General features: G+C 44.7%; 1 protein-coding gene across 3 annotated transcripts; it reads left to right on the plus strand.

The window, feature by feature from the left end:
• Nucleotides 1–4: 4 nt before the first annotated feature.
• Nucleotides 5–13611, plus strand: CYB5RL (cytochrome b5 reductase like). 3 transcript variants are annotated; one of them, XM_071810215.1, is made up of 7 exons: nt 5–57; nt 1240–1419; nt 2343–2491; nt 4914–5001; nt 8157–8261; nt 9973–10176; nt 11826–13611. In XM_071810215.1, exons 1-7 carry the CDS (start codon nt 52–54, stop codon nt 12027–12029), a joined length of 936 nt encoding a protein of 311 aa, XP_071666316.1. In that variant the 5' UTR covers nt 5–51; the 3' UTR covers nt 12030–13611. The 3 variants fall into 3 exon arrangements, with proteins under 3 accessions (XP_071666316.1, XP_071666317.1, XP_065698497.1); XM_065842425.2 differs by lacking the exon at nt 5–57 and adding an exon at nt 112–266; XM_071810216.1 differs by lacking the exon at nt 8157–8261.
• Nucleotides 13612–13921: the final 310 nt, after the last annotated feature.

Here is a 13921-nt window from a genome sequence, read left to right on the forward strand (position 1 = left end):
ATAAGGGAGAGTCGATAAATTGCTTGGAGGTGGTGGCGAGCGGTGGGTGTCATGTCGGTGAGTCAGGAGGTGGGTGAGGGAAGGCACCTCCTCTCTGCTCCCGGGGTGAGCCAGTTGCGAGACCGGCTCTTGGCGGGCGGGGGCTGCCGGGGCCTGCGGAGCCGCTGTGCGGAGCCGCTGTGCGGAGCCGGGCAAAGGACCGAGTCCCAGGAGCTGCTCCACGCTGAGCGGGGTGACTGGGCTGCCTGAGCCCCTGGGCACGCACAGTAAGTGCTCGGAACTCTGAATATGGTCAGCCCCGAGCCCGGGGGTCCGGGCTCCTTCTCTCGCAGCCCTCGGGAGCTGCGGATGCTTTGAGGAGCAGGACCGCTCACCTTTTCGTTCCCTCTTCTCCCCCTGTAACATCAGGATAACAGTGTTTGTGTTGCAGAGGTGAAGGCTGACTAATTAATTCACCTTGAAAATGAAACTGGTCTAAGTGCTAACTGTTCTCTTCTGAAGTGTCATCACCTGTGGCTCTGTAATTTCCTCTGGACCTCCTTTTGTTTAAATGCTACAGATACAAATGCGTTGGGAACAGCACTAAGTTAACTTGTGTAAAAGTAGTGGAGTCCCTGAGAGATCAGCGTCCTGATGGGGGTTTGAGCCCATCTCTGGAGCCAGGGTGGTGCAGAGGGATAAAAGTGACAATGCTGGTGGTTCTAGCCCATTTCTATGTGTCTGCATTTAAAGCCAAACTCAAACCTGCTCATAAACAAACTAACTGTGCCCGCACTGTGTTCACCTCCCCTCTCTTGGCTCCAAGCCCCACTTCCAGCTTGATGCTTTTTCCCCTGCTTTTAAAGCAGCGCTTGGGCAGGCCATGGTGGTTGGGGTTCATTATCTGTTCTCGCGGACCAAGCTACGGATTTTTAAGGTGTTTCTGTTCTAGGTGACCAGGCTGCTCTTTGGTTAGAAATCATTGCAGGAGTGAGGGTGTGCTGTAGCTACTGAGGCAGCTCTGTCTGGGCAGCCTGGTGTTTCTGCACCAGACAAGGCAGAACCAGCAAACAGTTGAACAAAAATGGAGTGTTGCAACCGCCAGATTGGCTCGCAGGTTTTCAGTTTTCTGAGTCCCTTGAGATACACGTGCAAGGTTCTCGAGAGAGGTTTCACAGTCCTTTTCCAAATAATGCTCCAGTGATGAGCGTGTGCTGCTCTTCACCGTGCTGTTTTTGATGCAGGGCTTGTGTTTTGCAGACAATGAGTGGAAATGAGGATGACTGGCTGGCTCTCAAACCCCAGGAACCTTCTCCATCCCAGTGCTGTGGCAGCGGCTGCAAACCCTGCATCTATGATGTGTACGAGAAGGAGCTTGCACAATGGGAAAGGGCCAAAGCAAAGCAAGACAAAAGCTTCCTCATGGAAAAAAAGGAGCAGGTCAATTTCTCTTTATCACATCCTGGAGCTTTGATTGTGCATGTTAGCATGTGGAGTTTTGGTGACGGGTCAGGGATGCAGCAGTAGATTGAAGCAGTGCCTTAAGAGAAGGCTGTAGAGGCCCCCCACACTCTGTGTTCACAGCCACCCTCCCCCTTGCCCGCTCTCTCTGCCTGCTGTAATGTGATTTTCCAAGTGTCCCTGGTGTTGAGTTTCAGCCCTGGCTCTGCAGCTCCTCCTTGCTGGGGTACCCTGGCAGCCAGGGCCAGCCTCTCTGGGAAGCGGAAATAGGTGAAAGGTACAAAACATCACAATTTTCTCTGCTGCCAGATTCCTTGGAGAAGCTCCATTTCCCTGACCTCTTTTGTATTTTCCTGATTCTTTTAGACTTGTGCTTTGAGGATGAAAAAAACTGTATTGTCTGTGGTGGAGTTAGTTGTCTTCAGAGCATAATTTTAAGCTTGACAGGGCCCTTTTACATAAGATTAAATATGCTGGGTCAAGCAAAAATGATCAGCGTTGAAATAGCGAACAATATTTCCTGTTTGCAGAGGTCATCAACAGGTTTCAAAGTTGCCCCTAAAGCTGTACTCAGCTCTTTTAGCAGTATTATTTCTGTTTATTTCCAGAGAAAATTATTGCAGTGAGTCATAATACAATGACCTTGCTGTAAGGTGTAAAAATGTAATTTAAAAACAGGGGGAAGGAGGGGAAAATGCAAGATCCCAAAGTGCATGCTGTAGAACATGATAATGAATCAGCAGAGAGCTGAAATTTGCGCTGGGCCCCAGCATTTAATACGTGTTCTTCTGGAGTCCTGAGTATCTACAGCACTAAATTAGCACACACGTTTGCTTCCAAGGAAAAATGAAGTAATAAAAGACACCATCTAACCAAGTAATTATTTATTGTTGTTCTTGCAGAGCAATAATTCAGAACTGAATCCAGATACATTTACTGCATTCAACATAAGCTCGGTGGAGCAGCTAACAGAGGACACCTACCAGTACAAATTTGAATTACCGGGAAATAGCAGCCTGCGATTGAGTTTAGGACAACATATCGTGTTAAGGTATTATTCTCTGAGCTAGTTAAACAGTCTGCATTATGTAACCTAATATGTAGCTTTTTGTCAATAGACAAAGGCTTCATACCAGGCAAATCATAATTTCTATACCTCCAGAATGACACAGATGAAAGAACTTGTGAGCTCATTAGCTCTAATAATTTTATGGTAAAAGCCATTCCAAAGCTGTATTTTTCTTCAGCATTATCCTTGCATTGGTGGGTCAGAAAGAACTAAGTGTGATTAAGAGAATCCGTTTGCAGAAAGAAAGAGTCAAAGAGAAGACGTGACAACAGATAATTTCATAGAATCACGGAATGGTTTGTGTTGGAAGGGACCTCCACAGCTCATCCAGTGCCACCCCTGCCATGAGCAGGGACATCTTCACCCAGCTCAGGTTGCTCAGAGCCCTGTCCAGCCTGGCCTGGGATGTCTCCAGGTATGGGGCATCCACCACCTCTTTGGGCAACCTGGGCCACTGTTTTACCATCCTCATTGTAAAAAATTTCTTCCTCGTGTCTGGCTTGAATCTCCCCTCCTTTAGTTTAAAACCAGCACCCCTTGTCCTGATTTAACTCGCCCTTCTAAAAAGTCTCTCCCCGTGTTTCTTCTATGCTCCTTTTAAGTACAGAAAGGCTGCAATAGTGTCTCCCCAGAGCCTTTTCTTCCCCAGGCTGAACAAACCCAGCTCTCTCAACCTGTCCTCACAGTAGAGCTGTTCCAGCCCTCTGATAATTTCTGGGACTCCTCTGACCCCTCTCCAACAGGTCCACGTCTGTCCTCTGCTAAGGGCTCCAGAGCTGGACACGGAACTCCAGGTGAGGTCTCAGAGCAGAGTGGCAGGATCACCCCTCTACACCTGCTGCCCACGCTCCTTCTGATGCAGCCCAAGATACAATTGGCCTTCTGGGCTGCAAGTGCACGTTGTTGGTCATGTCTAGTCTTTCATCCCTCATTACCCTCACGTCCTTTTCCGTGGGGTTGCTCTCCATCCCTTCATCGCCAGCCTGGATTGATACCGGGGGTTACCCTGATCCAGGTGCAGGACTTTACACTTGGCCATGTTGAACCTCATGAGGCCTGATTCTTGAACTTGTCCAGGTCCCTCTGGATGTCATCCTGTCCCTCAGGTGTGTTAGGGTGAAGACAATGAGCTGTGTTTACCCCAGAGCTCAGTATTTTAGGCCATGTATCTTGGGGTAACTCAGCACCTAGGTTTTCCCCCCCCAGTGTCCAGGCACTCTCTGACTGATTTATTGCAAAACAACCCTCCTGTGTGGTTTATTGCTTGCCAGAAAGGAGCCACTTGGGAAAAGTTTGTCTCTCTCAGCCATCTGTGGTGATCATTGCCAGATAGAAAAAGTCGTGTTATGATGCCATTGATCTGTATCTGTTGACGTTATTTGTACCTTAACAGCTGATGCGTACAGCTGGCTGGCTGCTGAAAGTACATGCTTCTCCCTTCAGCCCTCTCATAATGCAGCAGAGGAGAAGGTTCAGTCACTTCAATCAGTTACTGTAGTCAGTAGTAAAGAGTGGGGTGGATATATTCTGTGGAAAGAGAAGACTTACAGGAAAACACAGTGCATATTGACAAAACCTCAGGTAAAGGCTGTGCCCTGTCTTTATTATTTAATTACCAGATGCTGTCTGAACACAGAAAGGAAGGTAGACCCCAACCCAAAAAGTGACGGCAAACTTACATAGAAAAATTTTGGATGGAAAAGACTCTCAAGATCAGAGTGCAACCATTAACCCAACACTGTCAGTAAACCATGTCCCTAAGAACCTCATCTCTGCATCTTTTAAACCCCTCCAGGGATGGTGACTCCATCACTGCCCTGGGCAGCCTGTTCCAATGCCTGACAACCCTTTCCAGGAAGAAATTTTCCTAATATCCAATCTAAACCTCCCCTGGTGCAACTAGAGACCATTTCCTCTTGTCCTATTGCCTGTTTCTTGTGAGAAGAGACCAACACTCTCCGTCCTACAACCTCCTTTCAGGTAGTTGTAGACAGGGATAAGGTCTCCCCTCAGCCTCCTTTTCTGTGGGCTGTACATCCCCAGTTCCCTCAGCTGCTCCTCATAAGACTTGTGCTCCAGACCCTCATGAAAGCATTTTCTCTCTCCTTCATGACTCTTGCATGTTTGGCCATTTCTCACAGCTCAAACACCCTTCAAGGATGTGCCCATGACCCGAATATGTAGTACAGCTGGGACCACCACTGGGAGGACAAAAGGTACATTTAGCCACTATTTTTTTCCATGGATTTTTACCTCTGGAAGAGAAACGTGTTGCATCTGTGCACAATCTGGGCCATTGGGAAGAGAACCTGCTGCCTCCCTCCTCTCCCCAGAGAACTGCAGAAGTTTGGTAATACCAGTCAATGACCTAAGTCACAGTGGGTTCCTGTATTTCTCTCCTCAGAGGAGTGGTGAATGGTTTGGAGGTCCAGCGAGCCTACACTCCGATTAGCCCAGGGAATGCAGAAGGTTACTTTGAAGTTTTAATTAAAGTAAGTAAGCCTTGACAATATGGATTAGAATCTAAGGTGCCAGGGACTGTTTTCTTTAGAAACCCAGCATGCTGTCAGCACTTCAGGTGAGACACTCAAATCCCTCATGGACTGTTCTGGTGTTGTTTTGAAGTAGTTGTGCTTTGCTGATAAAAATTGCAGTTTTTCCCACAAAATTGCAAACAGAAGAAGGTGACACACAAACAAGTGCTTTGCAGCATAAACTCTGCTAATCACTTGGGGGAACCTCTTGAGGGGCCCTGTCATCAACAGTATGGAAGGAGCCTGTTCCGCTTCCCCTATTTCATTTTGCCTTTTCAGTTTGTCTTGGAAATTGTGCCCAGTTGAACCACCGATTTTGGGAAGTCTTTGCCCAACCCTTATCCTACCCTCTGTACTTTGCTTTAAGAATGCTCCTGAGAAAAATTCTTCGTTTTGGTGAAAAATGTAGACAGAGAGCAGGCAGCTGTTTCTGGTTTGCAGGCAGGGCTTGGGAGCTGCCTGCAGTCTGAGAGGTTCCTGGTGACCCACAGGGCAGAGAGGTGGCCCACTGGCACAGGCTGCAGTCGTTGGGGTGGATGGAGTGGCAGAGCTGAATTTTGGACAAGTGTCCTGGCCCTTCTGGAGACCATGACAAAACGCCAATTCAGTTCAAAAGGATTAGATGGGAGAATTTGGATGGAAATCTGTCTGAAAAAAGTTTGAAGGGCCTTTGGGAGTGGTTACTTTGTGTGGAGAATATCATATTGAAGAGAATTTTTCTGAGACTGCATTTGTATGTCACTAGTGATTCCTCAGGGCAGACACAGACTTCAGTAGAGGTGTGAAATTCCAAGTGCTGGGTGTCCCAGATGCCCTGCAGAGAGGGACCACTTGTCCTCTGCCTGTCTTCCAGGATTTCATATTTTGGGAGTTTATTGTACATTCAAACGCAAACACTGTTCTTTAGAGAAGTGTACAGCTTCTATAGGACAGCCGTGGGAGGGTCATTTCACCAGTCTTGTGGCAATTGGTGTGTGGTAGGGGAGAAAAATGTTGCATTTGAGCTGCTTTAATAGGATATGTTCACAGAATGACTGAAATTTCATGTATACTTGCTTATTGCTCACTGGTTTTGCATTTCAATAATAATAGTAATGATTGTAATGATACCTTTCCTTTATATAGAACCTTTCATCCCAAAGGGAGCTATAGTTATTCTCTGGCAGTGACAAAAGAGGTTGGTAACACCCAGTGCAAAGCAGCCATTTTTATAACTCACTCTGTAGGTTGTGGTATATTTCACACTATTCAGGCAATTTTGGGAAGTACTATATTATTATTATTATTACTATGCAATCCAAGCACTGTTCAAACCCTTCTGTCTCCTGTTATTACAGCATTGTACTTGTGATACTACAGTTAAGAGTGAGGGAGTTGCCATTTAGAGAGCATAACCCTCTTTTTGAGTGATTTTATAATGTTAGGGTTTCTCTCCATGTAAAACTGGGTGTAGAAGTTTTCCCCCAGGAGATAAGTATTTTTTTCTTTTTATTTAGAAAAAAAAAATAATTTAAAACCCACTCAGTCACTTTTCACTTCAATTTTTGAAAATAAATCTGGTGAAAGAAGGGTTGCTTTAGTTTTCTTTACCATGCTTCATTTGGAATAGGAGATAAGTGGGGCTGACTTTTCTGCTCTTGCCTTGGGTTTCCATATATGTTTGAAGAAAGCAGATATAAAATACTGCTGCTTTGACACAACTGCACATCCTCTGCATGAGACCTGGTACTTGCCCAGAGCCCTCTGAACATAAAATGTTTTCGATGGTAATTCAGAGCCTGGATGTCCATACATTATGCATTTACCTTTTGAATGTAACAACTGGTGCTAATAGTTCTTAATACTTCAGGTATCTTCTTTAAGTGAGGTTGTTAGGAGGGGAGGAGCATCTGTGTTCTTTATTAACTCACTCTGCTTGCAAGCACAAAAGCACGCTCACTTTTTCTTGGTCTCTTTGTGATTCACAAACTTTGTTTGCCTGCAGTGCAGCTTGATGGCCAGCCAAGGCACTGGGGTGTGGAGCTGGGCTTCTGTTCTATGCGCATGCAGAAAATACCCCAAAATAATCTGGTTTTGTGGGGGCTGGTGTCTTCGAAGGCTTATATCACATCTCATCTTTCGACCTCTGGTTGTGTTGCTCTTCCTTGGGCTTATCAGTGGCGCTGCCTCATGTGACGCTGATTCTCTGCTGTAGCTGTTGGGCTTATCTGCTCTTGCTGTTGGGAGCAGCCCTTGTTCTGTGGCCAGATCCTGTAGACTGCGGCCGTTCTTTTACTCATGTTTGTTCTCATTAACTAGTAAAGTGATCATACATATGGGATATACATCTAGCACACAGCAACAAGACTACTGGGATGAGCCCTTCCTTTTCCAGCCTTTCCTTCTGTGTTTCTAGCAAGCACCCACCCTTTCTCATCAGCCATGACTGAGGTTAGCCTTCCTGCAGGAAAAAGCCTAGATGATATTCTGTGTGCTTGGAAGAAAATAAGGCATTTTTTTGCTAATGTTTTTCTTCCATGAGGCTCATGTTAACTTTTTTTTAATGTGAAGGCATCCCTCAGCATCCATATGATCTTTTCTGAAAACAAGAGGTTTATAAATGAGAAACCTGACTTTGGGTCGCTAATTGTGTCAACACAGCATCTGAGAGACTGAAATAAAACCAGAGCTGCGCAGTGTTTATAGAACTAGTGGTACCCAGAGGGTGTTTCCAGACCCCATACCCTGAGATTTGGAGAATGTGTGAAGGCTTGGACTGTGCTTTGCATTCAAGACAGCCTTCTCTGTGTGCTTTGTAAGCAAGAACTCTGATAAGCTTTTTCCAGTTTTGGAAATTCAGACTGCATGAGAGTGGGTTGTTTTTACATTATAGTCAAGCTGGAATGGATCCAATATGATTTAATTTAAATGTTTTTGTTTTGAAAAATAACTTTGAGTTATTTTTCAAATAGAATGATCTTTCTTTTGAAACACATGAGATGTTGGTGGTTGTATTTTTTTTTTTTACTCCCTTTTTGTTTAAATGTAGAGAAGTTTATAATTGACTTTAAGCTGGGAAACTTTCCAACAGAGTATAATTATTCTTTTCTTTTGTGCAATGTTTTCTTTATTAGTGCTATGAAGCTGGGCTAATGTCACAATACATAAAAACGTGGAAAAAAGGAGACACAGTCTTTTGGCGTGGGCCATTCGGAGGGTTCCCATATCAACCTAATAAGGTTTGTTCCCTGAGAGGTGGAGGATGTTTCGGGTTGTGGCAGCCAGCTTTGTTTAATATTCTAAAGGGAAGACATCGATTTGATTACCATTTTCATTATTATTTTAGGGACTTCCTGGGTTACTGTACAATGTTGCAGTCTTAGCCGTCAATTGGAGAAAGTACACCTTATTGAACTGCAGAATATTTAAGAAGGAAGAGAGGGAGGTGGATGGGAGACTGGAAAATACCAGCAAGACTCTTTGTTCATTGCTTGCATTAGAAGTTCCTCATGTATGTAACAAGAGCAGCTTAACTTTGCCCCCACTGAGTGTGGCTGGTTTTTGCCTTGTTTGAACCACATTGTTGTTTTGTGACAAGCACAAGTGAAGGGGAGGTGTTGATCTTTTTCTCTCGCGGGTATTCCCTGAACTGTATCAGCTCTAGTGAGGTGTCATGTCACCCAACTACTCTGCAAACCTTGATCCCACCCGCTGATACCAGGCTGGCTGCAAAGAAAGGCAGATCCTATGTCAGGGGAAGGCTTCTCACACATACTAATTTGATTACTTAATTCTGACCTTTCAAATGAGGAGCAAAATTGAAACACTTGTCATTAAGATCCCAAGGCCTTCTTTTTGTGTTTTGTTTTTGTTTTGGTTTGGTTTTTTTTTTTGTTTTTGTTTTTGTGTTGTGTTTTTTTTTTTTTCCCCCTAACAAAAATAAGGCTGTAAAATCCCAGTGGCCAAGCTCTGTGCAGAGCAATTGTGTTCTGTTCCCTGGAATGCTCTCCCTGCTGTTTTAGGCTACTGTTCCATTCTGTTCTTAAAAGCTTCCAGATAATTTGGGACAGAACGTAGCAGTCATTCCTACAAGTAGCTGCGTTCAGGGGCTGTTTGGGTGATCTGTGCACATGCAGTTTGCAAAGCACCTGGGCAATCTTTAAAACAACTTGCTATAGAAGGACTGTTTATTACAACAGAGGTCTCAAATATTAGTTTCATAGTAAAATCTTCCTTTATCATCATTTGCTGCCAACAAAATAGGACTCAGATTTGGGCTGATCAGATCCATTCACAATAAACTGCCCAGTTAAAATGGAGCGTGAACAGCCTCTGAGGGCTTAATAGGGGCTTAAATCCGAGTTGTGGCACTGGAGTACTGTCTGGCAGCTGGAGAAAGTGCTGGGAATGTTCAGTCCCCTACACACCGCACCTTACTGCCTGGACATCTCTATTGTGAGCAGAGTGAATGTCCCCCCTTGCAGGCAGGAAGCATGATGGGCTGCTGGTAGCTCTTTGAGAAAAGTGAGGTAACGCGCCAGGAAGATACGAATGGAAAAGAAACCATTTCCTCCAGAGAGCATTCAGGGTGGTACTTTGTAGCATGTGAGGTAAACACAGGGATAATTTCCAGTGGGAAAACAACACACAGTGTACCACAGAATTGAAACTGAAATATAAATTAACTGAAATCAAGGCTAAAGTTAGGATAAATCATTATATTTGGGTAAAATCCAGTTTCATTAGATTTGATATATAAACTCTGAAAGTGCTATCTGTAATCCTTTGCAGAAAAATACATTCTGAGATTTGAATTTACCAGTTCGTGACCATCTGACATGTCCTCTCTCAGGGGACCCTTTACCAGTGTGGCAGCAAGGAGGAACTGACCGTGAGCACATCTGTTTCCTGTCACCACAGCTCATTCCAAATTCTCTGTTTTGTTGTTAGCATGGAGAACTCCTCATGCTGGCATCTGGTACCGGCCTCGCACCGATGCTTCCCATCCTCCAGTCCATAACAGATGATGAAGAGGATGAAACCTTTGTAACTCTTGTTGGCTGCTTCCGTATCTTTGACAAAATTTATTTGAAATCTCTTCTCCAGGATCTGGCTCGATATTGGAACATCAGAATATTTTATGTCCTAAGCCAGGTAAATAAATGGATGTGGAACAAGTTTTGGAGGGTGCTGTGTGCTGGATGAGCCTCTGTCTCATGTGCTTTTCCATCAGCGTGATCTTGATTCTTTCCCAGTCATCAAGGGTATTTTGTGATGCAGTAGCTGCTGTTCTTGAATGTGTTTTATGTTCTCACACTGCTACCAATTTGGGGAATTTTGGGGAAGTGAGTGTTGCTGCTTGTCCCTTTTTACCTCCTTGCTACCTGTTCTGTTGGGCTTGACCCACTGATTCATAGTCAGTGTTGATCATTCGCCCCAAGTTTGGGCACTTGTTGCGGCACCTAAACATTTCTACAAAGAAAACTTGACTCTGGGAGACTCACAGCAAATGAACTGTTTTTTCTTTCTTAATACCAGTGCCTTAATCTGTGCTTATCTTCCATTCACTGCTTGTGGCTAGAGCTCTCTTCTTCAAGTACATTAGCACCGACTTCCCAGCAATTATTTTTCCCAGCTGACTCATTTTTACATTTTTAAACTTCTTAAAGTTGTTTCTCCTTCTGCAAAATTACTTTTTCTGCCAAATCCATGGGATGAGGGCATTCCTCTCAGTGATCTTACGTTTTGAGCAGTCTTTTTCATTTCCATTTGGTCCCATTTGCCTGTGTTCTGTGTGGATTTGGTGGCTGAAAATTATTTCCCTCAGAAATGAGGATTCATTGCAGGGAGGATATAGAAAGAATTATTTATGCTAAGGGAATCCCACTGCATTTTTTTCGTTTCTCAGATGAATCATTTTCTTGTATTTCTCATGGTGGATCAGCCTCATCCATTATGTTCCAGATGTGGCCTCGGCAGGTTGAGGCTGGGTACAGAGAAAAGTATGTGACACTTAGGCACCCTCTCAGCTACTTTATAGGAGTGTAACCAGTGATTTTTCTTTGGTGATGTAGCTTAAATATCCTTTTCAGGACATTGCTGTCTCCAGAGCTTGAGGAGATCCTGAAATTCAATCAGTGAAGGGCAAGAAACCCACCTGGCCCCTGTCAACACTGTCTGTCCCATGTGTACATCTCTCCCTTTCTTCTCTTTGCACATTTGTTACAGTCCAACACTGACTTGTGCATCCTCTCTTTTACGATTAAATATCTGTCTGTCTCACTACTTCGCTCTACTGCCTGTCACCATCTGAGCACCTTCGACTTCTAATTAATAGCAGTAGGGGAGTCCCTGCTGGATCTAGCACTGTGGGATGTAACATTTCTCATGGGATCAGAGCTGTTTTTGGAGCTGGGCTGGCTTCTTTCAGTTTTGGTTGAGGAGAGTGAAAGAGACTTGGGAATGGGAGAGGCAATAGAGAGGAGTAGACTTGGGACTTAAGAGTAGGAAAGGTGCACTGGGAAGTGGTTCTCACTGGAGAAGGTTCTGCAGTATTTATTAGTGATCGTTCCGCCCTGGTTTTGTTCAGTCCCCTCTGAGTGGCCAGGTCCTGTGGCAGGGAGAGATTTGATCTGGGCTTTGGAAGAGAAATAGGGGTCTTGGGAAGGATCAGTTCTACCCAGATGGAGTCACAAGGGTGAAAAATGTCCGGTGAGGTACCCTGGGGGGAGGAGGGAAGTTCGACATTGAACAATCCGTTGTCCTTTCTAACGTGGTTCATTGCAAACCTTTTGCCTTTTCAGGAAACTTCACTGGAAAAACTTCCTTGGAGCTATCAGGAAAACACATACATTGGTCGTCTAAATGAAGATTTGATGAAGACTATAGTAAATTCCTGTCGAAGAAAGCCATTTGTATTAATCTGTGGCTCTTCTACATTCAATGAAGATATGAGTAGATATTTGAAAGCTGCAGGAATCAAAGAAGATTCCTGTTTTGTCTTTTAGCAGGATATTCCTGACCTGAGGAACCTAAGCTGAGCCTTGGACATCCTTGTTTTTCCACAAACATTGCTCAAAATCAGTCATCTCAATAGACTGAGTTCCTTGTGCATATACTTTCATAGGCCTTTGGATCAAATATTTGTCTCCAGTATGATTCTCACTCTTGAGTGTGTTTAAAGGATTAGGTGCCATTCTGGAGTGGTTGCTACAATCACCCACATTTCAGGGAACAGCATGTTGATGTTAATGGGAGTCTTTACATGCAATTTCAAGAGGCAGATCTCCTAAGGGTACTAAAAAGCATCCAAGCACACAGGTCTGCTGTGATACAAAGACAAGTGACTTGCTTTGCAGTCCCTTAGTCTGCAGTGGTATTGTGTCCTGTGAGATATCCAGAGGAGGGATTTAATCCTCAGGGAGAAGACTGCCTGGCCAAGGGAACAGCAGAGTGCTGGCCTGGCACTCTGGAGTCTGTGGGGTTCATTTCGGTTGTGTCATTATGTGACTGGGTGGTGCCAGACGAGTCACTTCAGCCTTTCCATGCCCCAGTTGCCCTGTCAGACACTAATCCAGAGGAGATGGTACCGATCTCTGGAAAGAACCTTTCCAGCCATGTAGGGAAAAGGCTGTACATGGGGGTGGAATTCTGTGAGGTCTTAGGCAGGCTGCCCTCCTGCCCACCCTGATCCTCAACTGTTGAAATGTTGCCAGGGGAGAGAAAGAACACGTCCTTAAATTCTGTGTGGGAAAGCATCTGGGTTGTAGCTGCTGTCAGGGCAGATGATTGTTTGCTTTCCATGTCCCCTAAGTGTTGTATAATAACTCTAGTTCATTAAATTGAACTTCTTTTCAAAGAAACAACAGTTCCTTTTTGTCACAGGACTCTCACAGGTGCCCAAGGAGTGCCGTAAGCCAGGAGAACACCACCTGAGGAGTGAAAGCATCATGGGCTGCTCCCCTGTAGGACAGGGGACAGAGCTGAGGGTCTGCCCTGGGAGGTGACAGCCCCAGGGCTGCCCAGCACAGCACCCAGCCTGGGTGCCTCAACCCTTTTCTGCTCTTTCAGTCCAGGATGCTGCTGCCTTTCCTCCGAGATACCTGCTGTCTACTCTTTTACCTTCTTAGACCATGGTGTTTACTAATTACACCAGGAGATAACAGCCTTTCTGCACACCTTTGTGTTTTCCTATTCATTCCCAGTTCATCCTGTTTTGGGGTTTTCCAGGCTGTGACAGATGATGTTTTTGTCTCTTTTTTTTTTTTTTTTAACCTGTATCAAATTGTACTCCATGCACAAAAGAGATGTACTTTGAAATTACTCAAAATAGTGCAAACTAAAGTGATGGCTGGTTTACATGTTGGAAGGAAGCGCAGGTTCCTTTCACATCAGTGAGATTTGTCTTCCGTTACCAAATGCCTGGAATTAATCCCATGTAACTGCAGCTTGTATGTTACTTTCATCAGAGCAAGGGCTGACAAGAAAATGATCTTCCTAACCCAAAATAGGGTTCTGGCTTTTAATGCAGAGAGATCCAGGGAAGTTGTCCATGGTAGTTCTAATAAATGCTCTCACCTCCCATCCAAACCATGTTTCAGCTGCGGTCAACCACTGGTGTAGCAGAGATGCTTCTGCACAGCCCAGGGCTGATAATTAGTTGCTTTCTCTGGTCACTCTCTCTACTTTATCTGTAGCTAGGAACGTGGAGAATTTTTTTTCCTCTGATATTACACACTCTGAAAACGTTACTTATATACCCCTTGCTTTAAATATTCTGCCTTTTTGAGATTTTTACAGAGGCCTGAAGTGAAACTTGATGCTCGCTTCGAAAAAAGCGACGACTTTATGCGCAAAAAGCCGGGACTGTTCCTTTAAACGCAACCCCAATATGTCTGGG

This window comes from Patagioenas fasciata, chromosome 6 (genome assembly GCF_037038585.1).
Source record: "Patagioenas fasciata isolate bPatFas1 chromosome 6, bPatFas1.hap1, whole genome shotgun sequence".
Classification (NCBI taxonomy): Eukaryota; Metazoa; Chordata; class Aves; order Columbiformes; family Columbidae; genus Patagioenas; species Patagioenas fasciata.

Bases quoted from the DNA above. Each gene is read 5' to 3' on its own strand.
- CYB5RL (XM_071810215.1), top strand. The intron at 2,492-4,913 runs GTATTATTCTCT...TTCTCTCCTCAG, and splicing joins GGACAACATATCGTGTTAAG to AGGAGTGGTGAATGGTTTGG. The intron at 8,262-9,972 runs GTTTGTTCCCTG...TTTTGTTGTTAG, and splicing joins TCCCATATCAACCTAATAAG to CATGGAGAACTCCTCATGCT.